This window comes from Hyperolius riggenbachi, chromosome 9, assembly GCF_040937935.1.
Source record: "Hyperolius riggenbachi isolate aHypRig1 chromosome 9, aHypRig1.pri, whole genome shotgun sequence".
Taxonomy (NCBI): Eukaryota; Metazoa; Chordata; class Amphibia; order Anura; family Hyperoliidae; genus Hyperolius; species Hyperolius riggenbachi.
The window spans coordinates 136,672,115-136,696,919 of record NC_090654.1 but is presented as its reverse complement, the minus strand read 5'-3'; the positions used below and the strand labels follow the sequence as shown (position 1 = coordinate 136,696,919).

The 24,805-nt window shown below is 44.3% G+C and overlaps 1 protein-coding gene across 4 annotated transcripts in view; it reads left to right on the top strand.

Moving 5' to 3' along the window:
- Positions 1–24,805, top strand: part of LOC137532724 (dnaJ homolog subfamily A member 1-like) — a 51,673-nt gene that overhangs the window by 532 nt on the left and 26,336 nt on the right. For 3 of the 4 annotated variants that reach the window (XM_068253562.1, XM_068253563.1, XM_068253564.1), the window contains exons 2-5: positions 6,329–6,463; positions 6,561–6,747; positions 15,945–16,049; positions 20,441–20,668. In XM_068253562.1, the coding sequence (XP_068109663.1) occupies positions 6,329–6,463; positions 6,561–6,747; positions 15,945–16,049; positions 20,441–20,668 (655 nt within the window). Of the gene's footprint in view, positions 1–3,309; positions 3,528–6,328; positions 6,464–6,560; positions 6,748–15,944; positions 16,050–20,440; positions 20,669–24,805 lie in introns of all 4 variants that reach the window. The other variant, XM_068253565.1, reaches the window with a different exon arrangement.

Sequence of the window (24,805 nt, the reverse complement as noted above, 5' to 3'; positions counted from 1 at the left end):
TCTTTCCGCATGCGGAGCTGACATTCCCGTGCAGAGTGACAACGTACCGCCTTGTGCGGCTTTGATACGCAGTTATCCAGAAAAAGTAGCAAAAGGTTCATTCATAAACATTTCCGCATAGCGGTATGCGGAAGGGGATTACCGATCCCCTGGATGTAGCGGGAAGCTTGCGGAGTACATGTAAGTGAATGGGACGGACCTCCCACACATCAGCAGAGAGAGCACCGCATGGAGGGTCTCGACCAGCTTTTCTGTTTCCGCATGCCTACCGCCCGCCTGCCGACACCATGCTCCAGAAAACCTCCGCACTGCTACCGCCCCAGGCACAAAGTTTATGAATTACCACCCAGAAGGCACAACTACCGACGGCGGTATTCTCCCGCACGGGTTCCCCTTACCGACAGCCTGTTCATGAATGATAGCCATTGGGCTCTATTCTCAAAGAGCCAAATATTCCGCAAAATTTTACCGCTATATTCCCGCCAGCGGTAAACTCCGCATGTTTTCCACATTCACTAATATTTTCCGCATGTGGGAAAAAAGATGCGGAAACAGCCATTATTCATGCGGGAATGATGCGGTAAAAAGGTCGCATGAAAAAGTGTTTTAAAAAAAAAAAAGTTAAAGTCCAGCAAGCACAGCCCTTAAGCCTCCACACTTCATTAAAGTCAATGGGATGCGGAATATATCACCTACTACTTGTAGGTGATAAAAAATCGGTAAATTAACGACGAAATGATGTGCCTGAACACTTTTGAGAATTGATCTTTTATTGCGGAAAATACCGACTTTTGCGGAAATTTTCCCGCATGAATCCCGCACTGTTATCACACTTTTTCCGCATGCGGAAAAAACATGCGGAACATTTTGAGAATTCCAACTTGACGGTATTTTGGGTGCAAACTTCCCGCATGTACTTTACCGCATGCGGGAAGTCTTTGAGAATAGAGCCCAAAGTTTAGGAATTGTCACTGCATAGATGGTATTTAAAAACGTAGGAGTTGGTGGATGATGGCAAGAACGTGTACATCAAAAAAGTGTGCTGCGATAATTTGGACGCTAGAAATAGCCACTTATATCAGTAAATAACCAATAACTTACTATTGGGCTGTAGCTAATTCCAGTCTGAAAATATTGGCTATTTCTACAGATGATTGGCACCCAATCTGATCCTGTTTCACTTGAAACCCTAACCTACCTCCTGTGCCACAATCTCTGCCAATATAAGTGCCACCTTTGCTGCTAAAAACTCCCTCCGCCAATATTTGTGCTGGATGCTGGCATGGCCGCAATTAACATAGCTGTTAGTGCCACAACCTATTTATTGTGCTTTAGGCTTGTGTTGTGTGAAAAATAGGTTCTCTCTCTATTGAGCCTTTTGCATGGGCATTGTATTGGTGCTCTGGTTACCTTCGGTTTCTGAAGAAAATTTTAGTAGATTGGCTGTAATATGGGTATTAGGGCTAGTAAAGATGCTTAGATCTCCATACAGTCAGTGGCCAACCAATCCCTCTGATCATTAAAGTGTACCTGAGATAAGTAAAACAGAAGACTTTCTACTTACCTGGGGCTTCTTCTAGCCCCATGTACTTGGTGGGCTCCCTCGTCATCCTCCTGTGCGGCTTTGTTTGTCTTCAGTCTTCTTCTTTAGGAAGGCTTCAGTCGCACCAGTTGGGCTGCACTGTGCATGCCCAGCTTCTCGCCTCCCCCGGTGCCGGGAGTGTTCTGCGCCAGTGCAGTACTACCTGCGCAGAACGCTCCCACCAATGGGAGCAAGCAACCGGGCTGTGCATGCCCGGTGCAGCCCAGCTGGCGCGACTGAAGCCTTCCCAATGGAGAAGATTGAAGATGAACTGACCCGCCTGGAGGGCGGCGAGGTAGCCCACCGAGTACATGGAGCTAGAAGCAGCCTCAGGTAAGTATAAATTCTTCTGTTTTACTGATCTATTCTAGATCACCATGGACTTTATGCTAGGTACACACTATGAGGTTTTCTGGCAGATTTACTGTCAAATCGATTATTTCCAACATGTTCAATTTGTTTTCCAATCTACTTTTGACTTTTCTGTTCACCGCTATCGGAAATCAGATCGGACATGTTGAAAATAATCGATCTGACAGAAATCTCATAGTGTGTACCTAGCATTAGTGCTGGTTCAGACTGGTGTCTCGCTAAACATGCTTTTCTGCAAGTGAGGAGAAAAGCATTTGGCAACTTCTGGAGGTGCTTCGCGTCAGAGTTTTGTGCCATGTTTTGACACCCATAGGAGGACACGAAAGCTAGTGGTTAGCCGATAGGGAAACTGCGATTGCTTTGAGAAAAAAAGACAGGAAACGGTGCCATTGAGCACATCGTTTGCACAAACGTCGGGACATAATTGTGTACCTTGAATAGACAGTTATTTAAATGAATGGCGTGGCCGGCATTTATCGCCGTGGAAACGTCCTTGTGAACCGGCCCTACTTCAGTTGTATTTTCCCTGCTTCAGGGGTGCTTTAAAGCAATTGGGAATCTTGCGTTGTGTAGAAGTCAGGTGGATACATAGCTGATAGTCCTACTGAATAGACTGTTAGAATTTGTATTATGGCAAGAAAAAAAAACAGCTAAGTAAAAAAAAAAGAGTGGCCATCATTACTTTAAGAAATAAAGGTCAGTCCGAAAAATTGGGAAAACGTTGAAAGTTTCCCCAATTGCAGTCTCAAAAAACATTAAACGCTACAAAGAAACTGGCTCACATGCGGACTGCCCCAGGAAAGGAAGACCAAGAGTCACCTCTGCTGCAGAGGGTTAGTTCATCCGAGTCACCAGCCTCAGAAATCGCAGGTTAACAGCAGCTTAGATTAGAGACCAGGTCAATGCGACACAGAGTGTTAGCAGCAGACACATCTCTAGAACAACTGTTAAGAGGAGACTGTGTGAATCAGGCCTTCATGTAAAATATCTGCTAGGAAACCACTGCTAAGGACAGGCAACAAGCATACGAGACTTGTTTGGGCTAAAGAACACAAGGAATGGACATTAGACCAGTGGAAATCTGTGCTTTGGTCTGATGAGTCCAAATTTGAGATTTTTGTTTCCAACCACCATGTCTTTGTGCGACGTAGAAAAGGTGAACAGATGGTCTCTACATGCCTGGTTCCCACCGTGAAGCATGGAGGAGGTGTGGGGGTGCTTTGCTGGTGACACTGTTGGGGATTTATTCAAAATTGAAGGCATACTGAACCAGCATGGCTACCACAGCATCTTGCAGCGGTATGCTATTCCATCCAGTTTGCGTTTAGTTGGACTATAATTTTATTTTTCAACAGGACGATGACCCCAAACACACCTCCAGGCTGTGTAAGGGCTATTTGACCAGGAAGGAGAGTGATGGGGTGCTGCGCCAGATGACCTGGCCTCCACAGTCACCAGACCTGAACCCAATGGATATGGTTTGGGGTGAGCTTGACCGCAGAGTGAAGGCAAGAGCCAACAAGTGCTAAGAATCTCTGGGAACTCCTTCAAGATTGTTGGAAGACCATTTCAGGTGACTACCTCTTGAAGCTCATCAAGAGAATGCCAAGAGTGTGCAAAGCAGTGATCAAAGCAAAAGGTGGCTACTTTGAAGAACCTAGAATATGACCTATTTTCAGTTGTTTCACACTTTTTGGTTATGTACTATACTTCCACAGTGTGTGTTCATCGTTTGGATGCCTTCAGTGTGAATCTACCATGTTCATAGTCATGAAAATAAAGAAAACTCTTTCAAATGAGGTGTGTCCAAACTTTTGGTCTGTACTGTAGATGCACAATAAACGCTTTGTCATTTGTGGATAGCATTATTGATTTATACCACGGAGAACGGATTAATATATAGGGAGAACTACAGATTCTGGCAGGTCCCCTGCTTGGACCCAGGAGATGAAAGAAGCACCTCTGTATCAGTTGTGGGTTGGGAGTCTTTTCCTGTTTTGCAGTGGATCGGCTGATTTTCTGAAACGTCATCTTTTGTTGCAGTTACTGGCTACAATTTTTTATCTTGAGTGGTTAGCTGTCAGCTAGAGTTTAGCAGTGAAAAACACCCATTCCCTACCACGCACGCGCATGAGCACCTCCTCAAAGCAAACAAGGAGTTCTAGGAAAAGTTCGTAGAAATGGTTGGGTCAGGCGACTGGGATCCCTGTATGGGGAGAATGGCAATGAACACGAGTTGGTTCACTCTTTTGTGTGAATTTTCTAGAAAGGATTAGAGAAGCTGTGGAACTTGTCCTGACTGACCCAGTGCCCTGCTGTAAACCTAGAGATTAGTTTCCTGCTGCACTAATAATAGAGGAGTGACTCTGATTAAAATGAGTTTGGCAAAGTTCAGTCATCAGTGCCTCAAGTTAAAGTAGTTTTATTCTATTTTATTTTTTATTTTTTTATGCATATGATGGCCAATTGGCATTCATTAACCATGCAGTTTTTTGTGAATTGCATTTTTTCCAGTAAATACAGTATGTTGATTGTAGCTGGCCAAACTCCAGAAGTTTCCTGTGCCTGAGCTGTGTGTCCTAGTCAGAAAGCCTTCCTGGCTTCTCCTTTATCCTATTACTACTTACATAAAGTAGCTGGAGAGGATCTGTGTGGGGACAGCTGATAATCTCTCCCTGTAGGGACTCTACCACCTACTCTTCAAACAACCGACCCCCATCAATTCCCCCCACCTCCCCTTAAAAAACAAATGTACTATTTTGTTCTGTATACCAGTTATATTTGGTGCTTGGGTCCCATCCCTGATCATACCCTCTGACTGCTTTTGCACAAGCGCCTTCCCTCAACTCCTTACTTCAAGGGGAGGGGCGGCAGAGGAGCAGCGCCCTCTAGGTGAGCAATCACAATCAGACCCCTCTTCCCAACTGCACACATGATTGCGATGTTTCATTCTATATATTATTAGTTAGGCAGGGGACACAGTAGGAATCGCTGCAGCACTTTTAAAGTACAACTGAAGTGAGAGGTATATGGAGACTGCCATATGTATTTCCTTTTAAACTGGCTGTCCTGCTGATCCTCTGCCTCTAATACATTTAGCCACAGACCCTGAACAAGCAGATCAGGTGTTTCTGACATTGTCAGGTCTGACAAGATTAGCCACATGCTTGTTTCTGGTGTTATTCAAACACTACTGTAGCCAAATAGATCAGCAGGGCTGCCAGGCAACTGGTATTATTTAAAAGGAAATAAATATGGCAGCCTCCTCTCACTTAAGTTGTCCTTTAAAGTGTACCAGAGATGACATGTGACATGATGAAATAGACATGTGCATATACAGTGGCAAGCATACAGACACTTATGCTGTGCTCCATTTCTTTTTTTTCCCTGCCTGAAAGAGTTTATAATTGGCTATGGAACTGACAGTTTTTCTCCAGCCAGGACTCGGTCGACTCACTGATAACAAATTACAACTATAAAACACTTTCCTAAGCAGATACATGGGCTTTTTTACTGTGAGGAAAAGCTAAAACGATCAATAGTTCATGTATTTTCATTTTGGGACTCTAGAGACACATTGAGCAGAGACTATGAAACATTAAATCTGCTTTGTAAATGAGTATACATAAAATTTCTGTTTATATAAACTTTATCGTCTCAATGTCCAGCTTTCATGCATAGCCCCGCCCCCTAATAAAAGGTCATAAGTGCTTCTCTAGAACAAATGAGATGCGCCTGTGAGCTCTACTGCTAGGAGGTGGGGCTATAGGCAGAAGCCAGACATCAGGACACTCAGTAAGTATATTTGGCTTTATTTAAAAATCAAAATGCTTGGCCCACAGATCCTGTAAAATTACTTTGAAAAGCAATTTTGCAGGGCTTCTATACATTGCATTGTGCCCACACTACTGCATTTTTGGAAACACCTGCCATTTAAAACCACTGCCAAAATCGCTTTAGTGGGTTCCAGCCTTTACAAGTACTCTGTTGCCTTTAAAAGCCACAGCATGCCAAGACTTCTTACACTTAACTCAAAAGTCCAGTGTGTATAACATCTGCCACATGATGCACGCTAAAATGGTAATTTTGTAACTTTTGCATATAAGCTAGCTGAATTTCATCCAAAATATTGCTTTTATTTTGGTTATAAAGTAGTGAAGAATTACAAGAATGTGTCATTTGTATATCAGTCCTATGCACACTTGTTCAGGGTCTGAGACAGCAAGGACATGTGCATTGTTTAAAAGAAAATACGTGTCAGCCTCCATATGTCTCTCAATTTGGGTTCCCTTCAGTGGAAAAATATTCTAGTTAATAAATTTTAATTTTCGGTAAATTTATTTTACTACAAATCTCTGCATTTGATTCCCACAGAAAATGGTGAAGGAAACTGTGTACTATGACATCCTGGGTGTGACACCATGGGCCACCTACAATGAGATTAAACGGGCATTCAGACAATTGGCTTTAAAATACCACCCTGACAAAAACCCTAATGCAGGTGAAAAGGTATGTTAAACCCTGTATGAAATGTAAAAATGCTTGCTTTCTTTATACATTATTTTGTAACCTTACTGCTGTGCCGCAATAAGTTTTAAATTTGTAGTTTAAACAGATCTCCAAAGCTTATGAGGTTCTCTCCTACACTCAGAAGCGTGAGCTGTATGATCAAGGTGGAGAGTCTGCCATTAATGGAGATGACTTGTCCAATAGAGGGCGCCGAGGCACTACAATGGATCTATTTGATTTCTTTGGAAGCAGATCCAGGAGTCGCTCTAGAGGGGAGAGAAGAGGTGAGACCTGGCTCACTCTTTTAACAGCTGCTTCAGTTATTGCAACTTCTCTAATACAATGACTTGTTAGAAAGCTTACTGTGACTTCACCAGTTTGGCTATACAGTAGCTGAACTATTCCCACATTATACCTTCGGGGCTGCCATAGCTGATACCCAAATTACCATTCACACCTCATGCCAATCTTATCTGCTTTGATGCTAGCTAAGGTGGCTGACAATGTCTCAACTTTAAGGCTGGTCCCACATATGGGGCTTGATACATTTAACTGTGATAACTCATATCATGGCCGCGCTAGCGTTTTCGCGCGCAATTTCGTGTTTTTTTCCCCGCACATTTTTGTGTGCAATCGCCAGCAGGGCTGTGGAGTCGGAGCAATTTTTGGGTACCTGGAGTCGGAGTCAGGGAAAAATGCTCTGACTCCTAATGAATTTAAACTAATGAAAATAGAAAATATTTATATCAAAAAAGTTACCTGTGCTGCTTTAATAAAGCAGTCCCCATATTTTTAAAGTCAGATATACATATCTGATTGTGACTGTATATATGATGTGTACACAGGAATCTCTTATATATACTAAATAACATCTGTGCTGTAAGAATAAAGCCTGATGTGTAGCTGTGTCACTAATAGAGATGGTCAATGAGATGGAAATAATTCTGCATTGATGCTGGTTCATGCAAATGTATGCACTCACTTTGCTCATAAAATCAAATAATTTGATATGATGTTAAAATTTGGTTTGGTGGCTACGAATTAAAGGGTACCTGAGAAGGATGAAAAGAAACGTTTTATACATACCTGGGGCTTCCTCCAGCCCCCTTCAGGCTAATCAGTACCTCGCTGTCCTCCTCCGCCATCTGGATCTTTTGCTATGAGTCCTGGTAATTCAGTCAGTCAGCGCAGTCCAGCCAGGTGCCGCTCCTCCAGCCAGGATTGATCCGCACCTGCGCAATAGTGCTGCGCAGGTGTAGTGCGCTCCTGGCAGCGGAGTGTGTGCATGCGCACTACGCCCGACTGGCTCAAGTACCTGGACCCATAGCAGAAGATCCAGGTGGCAGAGGACAGTGAGGGACTGATTAGCCTAAAGGGGGCTGGAGGAAGCCCCAGGTATATATAAAACTTTAATTTCATTTCTCAGGTTTACTTTAAATTGCACAGTAGTACTGTTCTCTGCATATGCACTCCCCACAGAGCTGCAGGGAATCCACTGAGAATGTTGTGCACATTGAACACAGAGGTGTTGTCTCACCCAAAAACCTGGTTTAGGGTTGGTGCACACCAAAACCCGCTAGCAGATCCGCAAAATGCTAGCAGATTTTTAAACGCTTTTTTTTATTTTTATGAGGCGTTTTGCGGATTGCTGCTGCGGTTTTCAGTATAGTAGATTTCATATATTGTTACAGTAAAGCTGTTACTGAACAGCTTCTGTAACAAAAACGCCTGCAAAACCGCTCTGAACAGGCGTTTTTCAGAGCGGTTTGCGTTTTTCCTATACTTAACATTGAGGCAGAAACGCATCCGAAATCCAAAAAATGCCTCACCCAGGCATTTTTCGTTTCTGCAAAACGCTGCCTGCTCCGGTGTGCACCACCCCATTGAGTAACATTGACCAAGCGGATCCGCAGCCGCAAGCGGATCTGAAAACGCCCAAAAAGCCGCTCGGTGTGCACCAGCCCTCTGATTGTACATGAAGAATGTGTAATAGAGGAAGAATCGCCTCATTCTCCTGCAGAGTACCTGCACATCACTCTTACATGTACCCACGGTTACATTGCCTAGGGCCTGATAGATGTTCTTTTTTTCCTCTCTGTACCTTCAACAAGTACTCTTACCAAGGACTAGTTTTAGTCTATGACTAAAGGGAATAAGGTAGATTTTTGTACCGACTCCACAGCCCTGTTCGCCAGCAAAAATTCGAGATTGCGCTAGAAAACGTGTGCAAAACGCAAAATTACGCCCATGGTGTGGTGCAATTGTCCTGGGGCAGGACAATATCACCAAGGTGTGCTGCTAGGTCAGCACATGCACACTAGTGCGCAACTTGACAAAATTGTGGACTTAACTGGCACACACGACAGATCAAGGATGGAACCAGGAGAACAGCGAGGAACCTACAAGACTACGGGGGCTGGAAGAAACACCAGGTAAGTAAAGGGGAACACTTTTTTTTTTTCATTATGACTCTGATCTCTTTAACATTTAAGCTTTCCTACAAAAGACACCTTTCTCAATCCCCTGTCTGGTGCCCCATCTCCTTAGAGGAGGGAGGATGAAATCTGAAAGGAATCTATTGGGTTTCTGTTGGAGAAGACTCTTCCACCTCTAGTGGCAACAAGGCTGCCATATTTAAATCCTCTTGAACAATACCAGTTGCATGGCAGTCCGGCTTATCTATTTGGCTGCAGTAGTGTCTGAATCACACCAGAAACAAGCATGCAGCTAATCTTTTCAGATCTGATAATAATGTCAGAAACATCTGATCTGCTGCATGCTTGTTCGGGGTCTATGGCTAAAAGTATTAGAGGCAGAGGATCAGCAGGACAGCCAGGTAACTGGTATTACTTAAAAGGAAATAAATATGGCAGCCTCCATATCCCTCTCATTACATTTGTCCTTTAAGATAACTTATTCTTACATCCTCTGCAGGAGTAATTGGATGCCTTTCTCTTTCAAGTAGGTGGAATTCAGTAGGAAACTGAGCCACAAAGAAGGAAATGATAGACTGATAAGTGACCTAAAAATGAACTTTCAGATGCTCAAGGTGTGAGACAAGTTTGCCTTCTTGAAAAGTCATTTATAGCTCTGGAAGAGATATATTTCTTACATGTGTTTACATGTATTTTATGTTGTACTTTTTCGTGATAGTGGTCCTTTAAAACCAGGTATTTGCAACTATTCAGGTTGGAGTGAGCATATGAGGTCTCCCACAATGCATCACATTGCTTACCTGTTTGAAGAATGCAAACTCCCTGTTCTGCATAGCATTTTTAGCAAGAAAGATTTTTGGTCCTCTTATGCTGGGTAAACACGATGCAATTTGCTGACAGATTTACTGTCAGTACACACAAACTGATATTTACTAGAAAACACAAGTGGATTCCCGAAGAAGAGAATATAATTATAAAATATAACTTTTATTGAACTGCATTAAAATTATATTTAGATTGCTTTTTACTTTTCTTATATAAAGTTGGTATCATAAAATCAGATTTAGATTTGCTTTTTACTTTTCTTATGAGTTTGGTGTCATCTGATATGTTTTAGATCAATATATGACTCATCAATGTCTATCACCATTGATCACACCTATACCCCAAGAAAGATTGCTTATGTGCTATTAAAAGACCCCCCACCACACATCCAAGATGTTTCAACCCCCTAATTGGGGCCGTCGTCAGGGATAAAGAGCGTGCTAAGTGCATAGAAATTCACAATGCAGTCATAATAAGGAACATAAAAAATGAGAGTTGTGCTCTCAAGCTCAGTCAAGCATCCAGGATTGTGAATTTCTATGCACTTAGCACGCTCTTTATCCCTGACGACGGCCCCAATTAGGGGGTTGAAACATGTTGGATGTGTGGTGGGGGTCTTTTAATAGCACATAAGAAATCTTTCTTGGGGTATAGGTGTGATCAATGGTGATAGACATTGATGAGTCATATATTGATCTAAAACATATCAGATGACACCAAACTCATAAGAAAAGTAATAAGCAAATCTAAATCTGATTTTATGATACCAACTTTATATAAGAAAAGTAAAAAGCAATCTAAATATAATTTTAATGCAGATCAATAAAAGTTATATTTTATAATTATATTCTCTTCTTCGGGAATCCACTTGTGTTTTCTAGATTTACTGTCAGGTTGACTTTCCAACATGTCTGATCTGATTTCCAATCGATTTTTCCATACAAATGAACGCAAAATCAATCAGATTGACATATTGGAAATAATCCAGGGCTGTGGAGTCAGTATAAAAATCAATAGACTTCAATTCTGACTCCTCATTTTACGAAACCACCGACTCCAGGTACCCAAAATGGCTCTGACTCCTTAGTCTAAAGGTGCCCATACACTAACGCGATTTCCTGCCGATAGCAGATTCGATCGCTGTGATCAAATTTGCTGTGAAATCGATAACGCGAACCTATCGATTGATTTACATCAATCTGCCCAGGCGGAAAATTTTGATCGCTGGCGGGTCGGGAGCGTGTCGTTAGCGCCATTCAATGCACAACATTACATCATCTGTCCGGCCAGCACGAGTTCCCGGGTACATGCTGTCTCTCACTTCCGGCATCTTCTCTTCACTTTCTGTCCTGTGAGACAGCGAAGTTCAAACAGTAGAGGGTGCTCTACTGTTTAAACTTTCTGCTTGTGCCAGGAGGGGACAAGAAGGGAAGATGAAGTACGGGGACTCGCGCCGGCAGAGAGGTAATGTATTGCGGCTGACCAGGGGCGCGAGGCAGGTGGCAGCGGCAGTTCTACAGGTTGTGGATCGATTTCATGCTGAAATCGATTCAAAATCTGTTTGCAGTGTATGGGCAACCATTATATCCCTCTCTGATCAGATTCAATCAGAGAGGGGATCTATCTGTTGGTCGATCTGGTGGCAATCATTCAGTGTATGGCCTTAATACTTGCCAGGGCTGTGTATTTGGTTCCAAATTCATCCGACTCCTCAGTTTATGAAACCACCGACTACAGGTACCCAAAATTGCTCCGACTCTACAGCCCTAAAATAATCGATCTGACAGTAAGTCTGTCAGAAAATTGCATCTCGTTTACCTGGCATTACATGTTCCTAGGAGTTCTGAGTCACCATGAGCTTGCTGGGCAATCTGTAAATCTGCGAGATGTGACTCCGGCAGTGTCATAAACTGGATGCTAGAGCAAACTAACTTGCTCATGATTACTAGTTCATAACCGTCTCAGAAGGAAGTTAAAATCGATCACAATTCTGTATCTTTGGTAACAGAAAAGTTATACTAGAACGGACTACCTATTAAGAATCTACTTGTCACCCTGGTGATGCAAAATAAATCTGCTCTAATCCTTAACCCCCATTAGGCTGTTATGAGGTACTAGCAAGTTCAGCATGGCTGAGTTCACATATATTGTAAACTAGAATTGTTGCAAAGACATCTGCAGGTGGGTAATTTTTAGTATGTACCCCTGCCAAATGCATGTACAAAGATTAATAGCTTAGATATGTTCATAGATCCTCATGTGTTCGCACTCTCCACTCCCTTTTTTTACTTTGTACTGGTTAAATGTCCAGATTTGCTCCCTCCTAGTGGCTGGACTTTACAATACAAGATCTTGATTGAATTACAGTGGTTTGCAAATGTTTTCGCCCCCTTGAAGTTTTCCACATTTTGTCATATTACTGCTGCAAACATGAATCAATTTTATTGGAATTCCACATGAAATACCAATACAAAGTGGTGTACACGTGAGAAGTGGAACGAAAATCATACAGGATTCCAAACCTTTAAAAAAAAATAACTGCAAAGTGGGGTGTGTGTTATTATTCAGCCCCCTTTGTAGAACCTCCTTTTGCTGCAATTACAGCTGCCAGTCTTTTAGGGTATGTCTCTACCAGCTTTGTATATCTAGAGACTGAAATCCTTGCCCATTCTTTGCAAAACAGCTCCAGCTCAGTCAGATTAGATGGACAGCATTTGTGAACAGCAGTTTTCAGATCTTGCCACAGATTCTCGATTGGATTTAGATCTGGACTTTGACTGGGCCATTCTAACACATGGATATGTTTGGTTTTAAATCATTCCATTGTTGCCCTGGCTTTGTTTAGGGTCGTTGCCCTGCTGGAAGGTGAACCTCCGCCCCAGTCTCAAGTCTTTTGCAGCCTCCAAGAGGTTTTCTTCCAAGATTGCCCTGTATTTGGCTCCATCCATCTTCCCATCAACTCTGACCAGCTTCCCTGTCCCTGCTGAGGAGAAGCGCCACCAGAACATGATGCTGCCACCACCATATTTGACAGTGGGGATGGTGTGTTCAGAGTGATGTGCAGTGTTAGTTTTCCGCCACACATAGCGTTTTGCATTTTGGCCAAAAAGTTCCATTTTGCTCTCATCTGACCAGAGCACCTTCTTCCACATGATTGCTGTGTCCCCCACATGACTTATGGCAAACTGCAAACAGGACTTCTTATGCTTTTCTGTTAAAGAGGAGCTGTTAGGTATAAGGTCTCAGAGAAAATAAACACATATATCAGTAGCTAAATATAGGCTGTACTTACATTACATATGCATTTCACTGTCCACGTTTGGATTTCACCGAATTTTTATATAGTATATGCAGAGAATGATGCTCCTGACAGCTCATGGCAGGCTCCATGTTTGTCTGTCTCCTATGAAGCCAAATGTGTCGTCATGTCCTCCCTGCTTCCTGATCACAGAAAAGCTCGTACTGAATAACACTAGTTTGCAGTAAATATTAATTAGCCATGTGGCTAGGAACAATAGCGGACTCCTGCAGTGTACTCTGCCGGGAGATTTATCAGTGCTGTGCGCTGGACTGAGTTACATGCTATTGTTACTTGACCCTGTAACTTCTCATTAGCAGCTGAGGGGAGGGCCCCAGAATGCTTTGCAGTATGGTTTGCGGCTTGCGTCCTCTTAAGAGCTTGGGTCTAACAGCTTTGCTGATAAGCACACATCAAATGAAAGAGAGATTTTTTTTATCTTCACTATTGCCTTTTTGGCTTCCGTCTAAACTGTTTAACACAGGAGCATAGAGGTTTAAATTAGCTTCTGCAGCCTGACAGTTACTCTTTAACAATGGCTTTCTTCTTGCCACTCTTCCATAAAGTTCAACTTTGTGCAGGGCACAACTAATAGTTGAATCTCGGCTCTGCCTGTTCAGTAAGCCAGCACCTATTCAGCAGGAGACCTTAGGCAAGTCTCCCTAACACTGCTAATGCCTATAGAGTGCATCCTAGTGGCTGCAGCTCTGGCGCTTTGAGTCCGCCAGGAGAAAATTGCTCTATAATTGTTTGTCTTTTGTCTTTAATAGTTGACCTATGGACAGATTCCCCCACCTGAGCTGTAGATCTCTGCAGCTCGTCCAGAGTCACCATGGGCCTCTTGACTGCATTTCTGATCAGTGCTCTCCTTATTCAGCCTGTGAGTTTAGGTGGACGGCTTTGTCTTGGTAGGTTTACAGTTGTGCCATACTCCTTCCATTTCTGAATGATCGCTTGAACAGTACTCGGTGGGATGTTCAAGGCTTTGGAAATCTTTTTGTAGCCTAAGGCTCAACACACACCATACAATCTTGGTTGTTCAATCTTACCACTTTCATGTAGTATAAGAGCTTCTCCAATCAAGCATTCAAGGTATTTTGAATCTGTTGGCCCTTATACTAAATAGATTTGGTAAATCTGTACAACCAAGATTGTATGGTGTGTGTTGAGCTTTAGCCAGCTTTAAATTTCTCAAGAACTGTATCCCTGACCTGTCTGGTGTGTTCTTTGGACTTCATGGTGCTGTTGCTCCCAATATTCTCTTAGACAACCTCTGAGGCCATCACAGAGCAGCTGTATTTGTACTGACATTAGATTACACACAGGTGCACTCTATTTAGTTATTACCGCTCATCAGGCAATGTCTATGGGCAACTGACTACACTCAGACCAAAGGGGGCTGAATAATTATGCACACCCCACTTTGCAGTTATTTATTTGTAAAAAAAAAAAGTTTGGAATCTTCTGATTTTCGTTCCACTTCTCACGTGTACACCACTTTGTATTGGTCTTTCACGTGGCATTACAATAAAATTGATTCCTGTTTGTGGCAATAATGACAAAGTGTGGAAAACTTCAATAGTTTTGCAAACCACTGTACATTTAGAGAACAAGGGACTACAGCACAAAGTTGGACTTCAAACCCAGGTGGCGTGCATATAGTACGGCCGCCGGTGAGTTGGGCGCAGGGGAGCCAAATTACTGCTCTCCCTGCTGCCACTAAACTCCCGGGGGCGTTAAATGCTATTTCCCTCCGAGTAGTAGCAACTCGTAGGGAGGTGTAATTTGGGGTCTGGTGATCGCAAGATCCCTGAATAACTCTTGCGCCGGGGGCATCATGGCATTGCTGCTATGATGGCGCCCAGCTTCCCAACAGTTACCTGCTTCGCCAGGTGACCTGGACTGTTCAGAATGTGCTGGAACCAAAAATGCGATCTCAATACCTAGTAAAACTTATAATTTGTATGCTGTTTTTTACGCAGTGTGCGGATTAGTTAAGCATTCTTAAAAACATTAAACTAATTCTCTGAATGTTCAGTGGAACAGTATTAAATAGTGTCTCTGAGAATGCTACTGTACCCTGTCATAAGCCTGGACAGTGAGTGACAGACATTGAAAGGGCCAGAATTGAAGTTATCTTTCTAATCTTGCGGATGTTGGAAGATCCCTGTGTGTAAGAGAGAGCATACGTTACAGATTGGTTTGAAAATGAATACGGTATCCCTGTTCGCTTGAACAGTCTCGTAATCTTATTTACTTATTTTTTTTTTTTTTTAAGATGTGCATTTATGAGACCGCAGCCATGACAAGTAAATTGTGCTTCATTCAGTAGCAAAACAAACAGAAGTAATCACCCTGTGAACTTCCCAGCACTAAAATCAAAATTGTTATACCTTTTCATATCCATGGTGTGGTGCTGTATATGGTCATATTCCTTGTTCTATAATACTAAAATCAAATCAACATTGTTTTTGAACCACATAAGAGTTTTGCCTTTTACCGGTACTTATTTTTCAGGACACCTGGCTGTATTTGACTTTCTGTTTGCCTCATTTGTATAGATAACCACTATAGTTTTTGCAAGACAACCAAGGTTGTAATATAGAAATTATTTAATGTAAAACTCTTTGGAAGTTCTTTTTACAAGAATCAGTGGGAGCTCTTAGTTGCATCAGTTAGCCTGGCACCCACCTATTTTTGCATAACTTTCACAGAGGTTTCCATTAAATATTTTTAACAGTTGTCCTCTTTAACGCTGTACTGGGAAATAGAAAGGAACTTCAGGCATTATCATAGTAGAACTAGTACTTTATGTACCTATCTAATGAAGTCAGATATTTTTTTTCAAATCCTGAACATCTGTCTTGAGATTCTGAAGCCGCACTGAGGTAAGATGACCCTATTTTATTGATGTCTTTTTCAGGTAAGACAGTCACCCACTGTCTTTCAGTTTCCCTTGAGGACCTATACAATGGAGCTGTGCGTAAACTGTCCATCCAGAAGAATGTCATCTGTCCTAAGTGCAAAGGTAAGGGCTAATATAAAAGAAAAGCCAAACTTGTAGGATCACTGCAATTACAATTGTGTTTGTCTTGCATATCTTGTTCTTGTAAAAGGATATAGTAAACCTCTGGCTATAGGTACAGACTAACCAGCAAGCTCATGGTGAACCACAACTCATTAGAGTGTGTAAGGGGCTACAATGGTCTTAAAAGCCCCCTTACTAAAATGCTATGGAAAACAAAAGTATGCTTTCTTAAAACAGAAAGAATTTGCGATAATTCAGGTTAGAGTGAGCTCAGAAAGTCTCCCAGTGCAAATTAATCCATGCCATGCACTGATGAGGATCAACCAATCCGAAACAGTCTGTATGCATGTTGGATTATTATGGCTCTGTACAAATTAACAAACTGACACATTGCATTCCAGCGGTTCTGGAGGTGTGTTTAGCTTTTAAGGGCAACAATGGTTAATTTGCATATATTCAGCAGTGATGCACTGGGAGACATCTCAAGCTCACTCCAACCTGAATTATCGCAAATTCTTTCTGTTTTAACAAAGCAAACTTTTTGTTTTCTCTGGCTGTAGTAAACTCAGTCCCCAGTTCCCAATCATGTGCCTGTATGAATATACAATGCATTGTTCTCCCCAGGATCTAGCTGGATGCTTTACCCGGATAAATTTGGTGAGCACCTTGCTGTCATCTGCTCGCCTTCTCATTCTCCTCCTATGCTGAAAGCAGAGTTGTGCTGGCCCTGCATCCCCCCCCCCCCCCCCCTCGCTTGCCACCCGGTTACTTTTTCATGTCGCCCTTCTGGAAACGATTTCTGGGGAGAACACTGCAATGTATGACCAATTATGATACAGTAAACCCCTTAGCCAGGTCCCTTAAAGTTCACTAAATGGGGATTTTACTGTAACAATTTTACAGTTGAATTCCAGACCTCTGCTCCAACAGACTTGCCACACCTTCAGAAAGGCTAATACAGTACTATAATTTGTCCTGATTAACTTCAGCACTCCTTTCCTTGCATCATTTTTGTGTGTGTGTGTGTGTGTGTGTGTGTGTGTGTGTGTGTGTGTGTGTGTGTGTGTGTGTGTGTGTGTGTGTGTGTGTGTGTGTGTGTGTGTGTGTGTGTGTGTGTGTGTGTGTGTGTGTGTGTGTGTGTGTGTGTGTGTGTGTGTGTGTGTGTGTCATTGAGCCGGCATTGCCCGACACACCGGCTCTTGCAGAGATGCAAGTTTGCACCCAAATATCTGTAGCAATGCCATTTGCTGCTATAGGGATTCTAATGCATCAAAACTGCTTCATTCCATACAAGCAATTCAGACTGCATGCTATTGCTGCAATAGGCATCATTTCCCTGTGCAACTCCGATGCGGGGAAACACTGCATTTTCCGCTCTAGTGGAAACGGGGCCTTACTGTTAGCTTAGCTACTATTGGAACTTGTGGCATCTGTTATGCTTTACAAAATGTTACTGGGTAAGAGATTGACGCATTTGTTAACAGTTATATGTTAAACAGTGAAAACAAATAAAAATCCAGTCCATGTTTGTTTAGTCAGGTTTTTTTCCCCCTCCCAATGCTCTCCAGATCAGGAGCACCTTAGTAAATCAACCAATTTGTAGTTTGTTTTTAATCAGGGCAGTGCCTATTTTAAATCCGTACATCATTAAACATAAAATAATTTTCATGCTTGATGTAGCCATTCCTGAAAAGTCATGTGACCTAGAAATCCTTCATTTAAAAAAAAAAAAAAAAAAAAAAAAACTGCCAGTGTAGTCGGTGTTTCCCACTTATGAACTGGTCTCAGTTCCCAGCACAGAGCCATCACCTGACTGCACCCACTTGGTTCCTCTGCCTCTGAGAGTTTAGCGATTAACTGCTCTGCGACTGCCTAACGCCGATGGGCGGTCGCAAAGTGGCTCCACCAGGACTGCCTAACGCCAATTGGCATCAAGAGCAGTGGGTGGGGATTAGAAGGGTACGAGCGTGCGCATGCGTAGCCATTCCCTGCAAGTAAACAGAGCGGGGATCCGTTAGCAGCCTGTCAGCCGCGATCGGAGCTGGCAGGCTGCACTGAAAAAAAAAAAAAACTTGTACAGTGCTGCAATCTAGTGCAGCGCTGCACATGGGACAGTGCTGTCACTTAGCTGTCCCTCTGATTGGTTCACAATCTAATCCCTCTTAAAGGGAGATGCCTATGAGAGGGAAATTCAGTGTACGGAGTGCAGTCTAGGACCAATTTAGTAGCGAGGGAGAGGGGAAAAGGTTTTTATTGATTTTTTAATTGCCTTGAAAACTAATACAAACAAAAAAAAAATCTCAGCAGCAATCAGAGACCAACAAAGAATTCCTACAATAGTGGCAAGAAAAGGAGGTAAAATTTAATTTTGGTGGTAAGTTGTATGGCTGATCAAAAAAAAAAAAAAAAAAAAATCTCCTTGGGGTGTTGAAGGAAGTATAAACCTGTGGTCCTTGAGGTTAAAGGGACTCCGAGCTCAAAATAAAAATTAAATTGGTACTCCCCTTGGGCTTTCTGCAGCCCACCGTAGGTCGGGAGGTCCCACGACGGCGTCCTGGCTCTTCTCCTAGGCCTTCCCTCAGAAATGGCTGCCCGGCGGCTCCCTGTGACACTGGGCCCGAGTGTCAGGCTCCTCATCCGCCACCACTGTCACACGTCAGCCGCATCGCGTCATCACGGCAGATGGTGTGACAGTACGGTGCATGCGCAATTAAAGAGCGCATGCGCAGTACCAGCCGCCGTGATGACGCGAGGGTGTGGTCAGGGATGTATTTGCTCAGCCAGGTCTCCATGAAGCAGAGGACCGGGGTATTCCTGCCGATTGAGGATTTGCTGCCAAGTAGTAGGAGCAGCTCGTCCATTTTGTTTGGGAGAGAGCAAACGTTATCTAGCAGGATGGCCGGAATGGATGAGCGAAGGCCTTTCCTCTTGAGTCTCACAAGTGCACTGGCTCTTCTCCCTCTGTAACGTTTGTTTCGGGCACCTTCAGTTCTGTTTATAAGATGTTTGATGTGTTCAGTGACCGTGTCCCACAGGGGCTCCCCCTTTGGTAGGTTGTTTCTGGCGAGGGGCTCCCATTTCAGGAGCTCCTCTCTGGTCAGAATGGTGATATGCTGTGAAGGTGATTCGGCTCCCATAGCTTTGGGTGCTGTGGCCTGGGGTGGTGGTACAGGACACAGTGGGGATGCAGGGCACGTCAAAGACGGGGGCAGGAAGCCCTGGCAGGGATGGTGCAGGATGCCCTGGCAACAGTGAGAATGGCGCAGCTGGGATCCCAGTGTCTGACAGTTTAGGGAGCAGAGCACAGCTGTGCGACCTTGGCAGGGCTAAGGGCAGATGGATCATAGGTTGTGGCAGATGTGCCAGCAGTGGTTCTCAAGTACAAGGCAGACGTGCACGAACGGTTCTTAGTATATAGCAGTTATCTGGGCAATGGTTTACAGTAGAGGTAGTAGCTTATAGCAGCTGTGCGGGCAATAGTGCAATGATCCTAGAGGTTGTACAGGCAATAATACAAGATTCATAGCAGTTCTACAGACAATAGTACAATAGTTCAAGGTTCATAGCAGTTACACTGGCAATAGTTAGTTGGTTCATTTAGCAGTTATCCAGGCTATGGCTTGTAGTAACAGTTATAGGGACAGTAGATAGAACATAGATAATAAAGTATGTGTGGGCAAGGATTTGTAGCAGTATGTGTGAGCAAGGGTTTGTAGCAGATATGCAGGCAATGGAGCATGGTTCATTAGTGCAAGGTAGGCATCATAGCAGGCAATCATTCACTGTGTGTAACAGCCAGGCAGGGGTCTCACCTTGTGTCTCAGAGAGAAGCTGCGCAGCCCAGATCCACATGGCCAGATCTGAGCAGCAGATTGGTGGTTCGGGAGACCCAAAGTCCTTAGGGGGTGATAATGCCCCTCTGAAGATTGATATCTGCGGGGGTCAGAGCATTTCTGTGGAGGTGGGACCACGGATGGATTGATGCGGGAGGACAGCGGTAGAAGTGACTGGATAAGGGCCACGTGAGAGTCGCGTAGTGAGCATGGGCTGGGAGCCTCCTGCAAGCATAGGCCCCTGCCGAGTGTGGTGGCAGGTGTGGAGAAATCGGCAGACAGAGATCTGATCCAGATGGAGGAGGAGTAGGAGGACTGCAGCAGCAGGGCTGGGGGTAAGCGCCGCTAAGGTAGAGTGGCTGGGCAGTGGTGCAGGCCTTTGTCTTGAGTGGGCGACCATATATTCTGTACAGCGCTGCGGAAGATGTTGGTGCTATATAAATTTGAAATAATAATCGTTTAGTAATTTAAAAAAAAACGTGCTAAAATATAATAATTTCTTGAATTATGTATATGTATACTGTCTAGATTAACTTTAAATATTGTATCTTTTGACAGGGTCTGGGGCCCGTACTGGGTCAGAGGTCAGGTGCCTTAGGTGTAAAGGTGCAGGTGTGGAGGTGCGTATTCTGGGGCGACTGTCTGGGTTTGTTCACTCCATCCAGAGTACGTGCTTGGACTGTGATGGGCAGGGCGAGTGCATCAGGCCACGTGATCGTTGTCGCCACTGTGAGGGCCGAAAGGTAATAAGGGAGAAGAAGATTCTGACGGTCCACATAGACAAAGGTTTGTGCTATTGTATACATACTCCAATCTCCTACTATTTCAGTTTATCCTCTAGGTTTGATTGTACTCAGAATGTCAAAATCAATCTTCATTTCAGGAGCGTCTTTCTGAAACCGTCAGTCTGGCAGCACCCTTCTGACCGTTGTGCACACTGAACTTGTCCAAGCTGCGTGTACTGTGCTATGGAGAGAGGAAAGTAGAAGTATATACTCGCATACAAGCCGAATTTCTGACCCCCAAAAAGGGGGTCAAAAGTTGTGGTGTCGGCTTGTATGCTAGTCTTTTCTGGTGGTCAGTGGTCCGCTCCCCCCGCGGCCGCGGCTGCTATTACCTGCTTTAGGCAGCGGCCGCTTCCTAATCCGGGTTCCCCTCTCATGTTGCGTATAAGTGATCACAGCAGCGCGCCCGGCGCTGCTGCTGTGACGATACAGGGGGCAGGAAAGAGCGGTTCCCCTGGTAACGGCGATACAGGGAGCCAAGCTCTTTCCTGCCCCCTGCATCGTCACAGCAGCAGCGCCGGGCGCACTGCTGTGATCACTTATACGCAACATGAGAGGGGAACCCGGATTAGAGGAAGCCGCTGCCTAAGCAGGTAATAGCAGCGGGACTGCGGGGGGAGAGCTATACTGGCCACTACCTACCTATACTGGGCACTATACTAGCTATACTGGGCACTATACTAGCAATACTGGGGAGCTACCTACCAATACTGGGCACTTTACTAGCTATACTGGGCACTATACTAGCTTATACTGGGGCACTACCTACCAATACTGGGCACTATACTAGCTATACTGAGGCACTACCTGCCCATACTGGGCACTATACTGGGACACACTGGGGGGATCACGCGGCCTGCACCAATCGAGCATTTCCTACCCCCGGCTTATATGGGGGTCAATCATTTTTCCCTGGTTTTCAGGGAAAAGTTGGGGGTCGGCTTATATGCGGGTCGGCTTATATGCGAGTATATACGGTAGGTTTTGTGCTGCAGGTATAGACTGCAGTCAGACTTATGTTAAACAGCAACCCTGTCACGGACGGTTGCGGGGCCACAGACGCGTCCTGGAACCGCCCGTGAAGAAAAAGCGATCGCACTCGATTCTCTGCATCGATTGCGCTTCAGATCACTAGAATCGGGATTGATTGTGTAGAAGCCTCTGCTTAACTGCAGGATGGCTCTTTTGATATGCTAATGAGCAGGAACAAACCCTTGTGCTCAGGAAGCTAATCCCAGCAGGGGGCTATTCAAAAACCTGCTTCTTTCCCAGACTGGCCGGAGCCCCTTAGCCAGCCATAAGAAAAGCATGGGTGGTATGATTTCCTGTCGGTATACGAAAACCGGATGTCGCACAGCTATAAAATTCATATCGTCTTGTTCGGTAAAATCTGGCCATCGTGCTGATATGACATTCATTGTGATAGCCCGTCCGGTTATTGAGATACGAATCTTCTCAGGAGCCTGACCCGCTGGCTTAGCCATGTCTGATGTCATATTAATCTGTATTTTCCAACAAGTATGAATCTGTTACCCCCCTAAATATAACGTGTATGGTTCAGGAGTTAGAGCATTTCATAAGTTTAGCCCTAAAATCTCTCAGAGGGAATGAACTGTCATTTGTTGGTAACTCAGAGGGGGCCGGCATTGCCACACCCCCAAACCAGCTTCCTCAAAAGTATCTGCGAGGGGCCCTCCCCTCAGTCCTCCAAATGCCACCTTCCTGAGAGCACATTGCCAGCCAGAGGACACATGGTTGGCGGCCATCTTGTCTAAGCTGAAACAAAGGACACATGGCTAGCGGCCATCTTGATCGGCCATCTTTGCTGAAACTGAACAAAGGACATCTTCCATATTGCTTGGATTTTAAACTTTGCTGAACTGAACAAAAGGAACTCTACAAGTTTTCCCACTGAAGGACATCTTTCCAGGAACTAAGTATTTTTTCTCCCTTCTTTTATTTTTCATACTGGCTATTACTGTTTTAATAATTGTTGATTTTAATAATTGTCTGTATATATTATTTATATTGCTTTCAATAAACCGACGCTATCGTCAGTTGTTCTAGCTACCCTATTATTCAGCACACACAGAACTGATCCCAGGTCTCTGAAGAGACGCTACTATTGTTTGTTGTTGGCTAGACAGAATACAGCGTGTTTTAACTGTTTTTATTCGCAGGATCAGTCAGGCAGTCGGGTCCACTGGCCCATATCAGTGGTGGTGGCAGTTCTACCCTGGAATCGTGTGTAAGTTGTAATTACCGTACCTCACAGGCTCCCTACTGGTTGGTCTGCGGCCAATTCCCAACGGTTCCTGCGCATTGACTGCGACCAGAGTTCGCACGATCCGTGCGCTGGGACCGTTTGGAAGGCCATTCGCGTTCTGACCACAAGGGCTCCTGTGACAAACCCTAATGAGGTTAATAGTATATTTATTCAGCAAATCCAAATTTACCTCAATTATCCGTATTCAAAAATTATTCCGTATCAAAAATGCTTCATATTTTTATTATGTAGCCCCTTCCTCTCACTTATGTTTAGCTTAGACCAGTGGTTCTCAACCTTTTTAGCACATGTACCCCTTTGTGAGTCATCACTAGGCAAATGTACCCCCTACCGTAGAAAGCCCCGTTGTGGAAAAGTGGGCGTGGCCATTACATGATGTGGGTGGAGCCAAACACTAGCAAAATACAGGTAGTCCCTGGTTAACAAATGAGATAAGGACTGTGCCCATTTTAACCCGAATCCATTGTCTTTTGTCCCCCTCTGTTCTCCCTGTGCCACTTTTGACCCCCTCTGTGTCACCTCTGTTCCCTCGTGCCTATTTTCTCCCACTGTGTCACCTCTTGACCCCCTGTCCTAGCTAGGTATAGGTGCCCCCCATATAGGTATCCAGGTATAAGTTCCCCAGAATAGGTAGCAAGGCATAGGTGCCCCCAGTATAGGTATCCAGCCATAGGTGCCCACTGTATAGGTTAGCAAGGTACAGGTGCCCCCAGTATAGGTAGCAAGCTATATGTGCCCCTGTATAGATAGCCATGTACAGGTGATGCCCCAGTGTAGGTAGCAAGTTATAGGTGCCCCAGAATAGATTAGCCAGGTGCAGGTGGTGCCCCAGAATAGATTAGCCAGGTGCAGGTGGTGCCCCAGAATAGATTAGCCAGGTGCAGGTGGTGCCCCAGAATAGGCAAGAGGAGTCCACGCAGGAACGGGGCTAAGTAAGTTACTGCGCCCGTGCCTCCGAGCCTGCCCTGCCTGACACTAACTCTCCTGGGGGTGAGATCCGCCATTTTGTCTGCGGCCCCCGGGGGACCCCCTGACAGCTGCCAATGTACCCCCAGGGGTCCGTGGACCCCAGGTTGAGAACCACTGGCTTAGACTGTCAAGCAGATATAACATGACACCATGTTCTTTACACACACCTTTCAATCCAAGGAGTTTTATCAGCAACCATTTTGACTGTCCCCAGCCTTTGTCAAGCTGAAAATGAATACAAGTAACAGTGTTTATCCCGTCCACACAGGAAGTGACTCAATCATTGCCCAATTACAGGCTAATCAAAAATGCCACACGGGTAGATGACCACTGCAGCAATAATGTCCTAAAATACATGGTCATGGAACATGTTCTGCAATTGGGGGGGGGGATTGTGATATTTAACCTATTTTGTTTCCTGGACGTAGAAACTACGGCCAGGAACCATGCGCGCTCCCGCGGCCGTTCGCTCGCGTGCACGCGCACTCCCGGCCGCGGATTCGGTAGCCACGGAATCAATGTATCGGGCTATGGTGCCCGATCACTGATTCCTCTCCCCCGCTGAAAAAGCGACAGCTTCTCACGGCAGCTGTGCTTTTTCTGGCCGTTGCCTCCTCCCTGCGTCGCTCTAAGCGTGTGTTACGCTTAGAGTGACGTCATGTAAACAAACTCATGGCCGCCATCTTGTGGCCAAAAAGTAAAACTACAACTAAAAGTAAAAAAAATTTAAAACACACAATTACATTATAAAACTATAGTTTACATCCCACCCTCCCAAAAATACCCAAATAAAATGTTTAATATTAAAAAAAAAAAAAAAAAAATGTAAATATTTACCTAAGGGTCTAAACTTTTTAAATATAAATGTAAAGATGAAATATT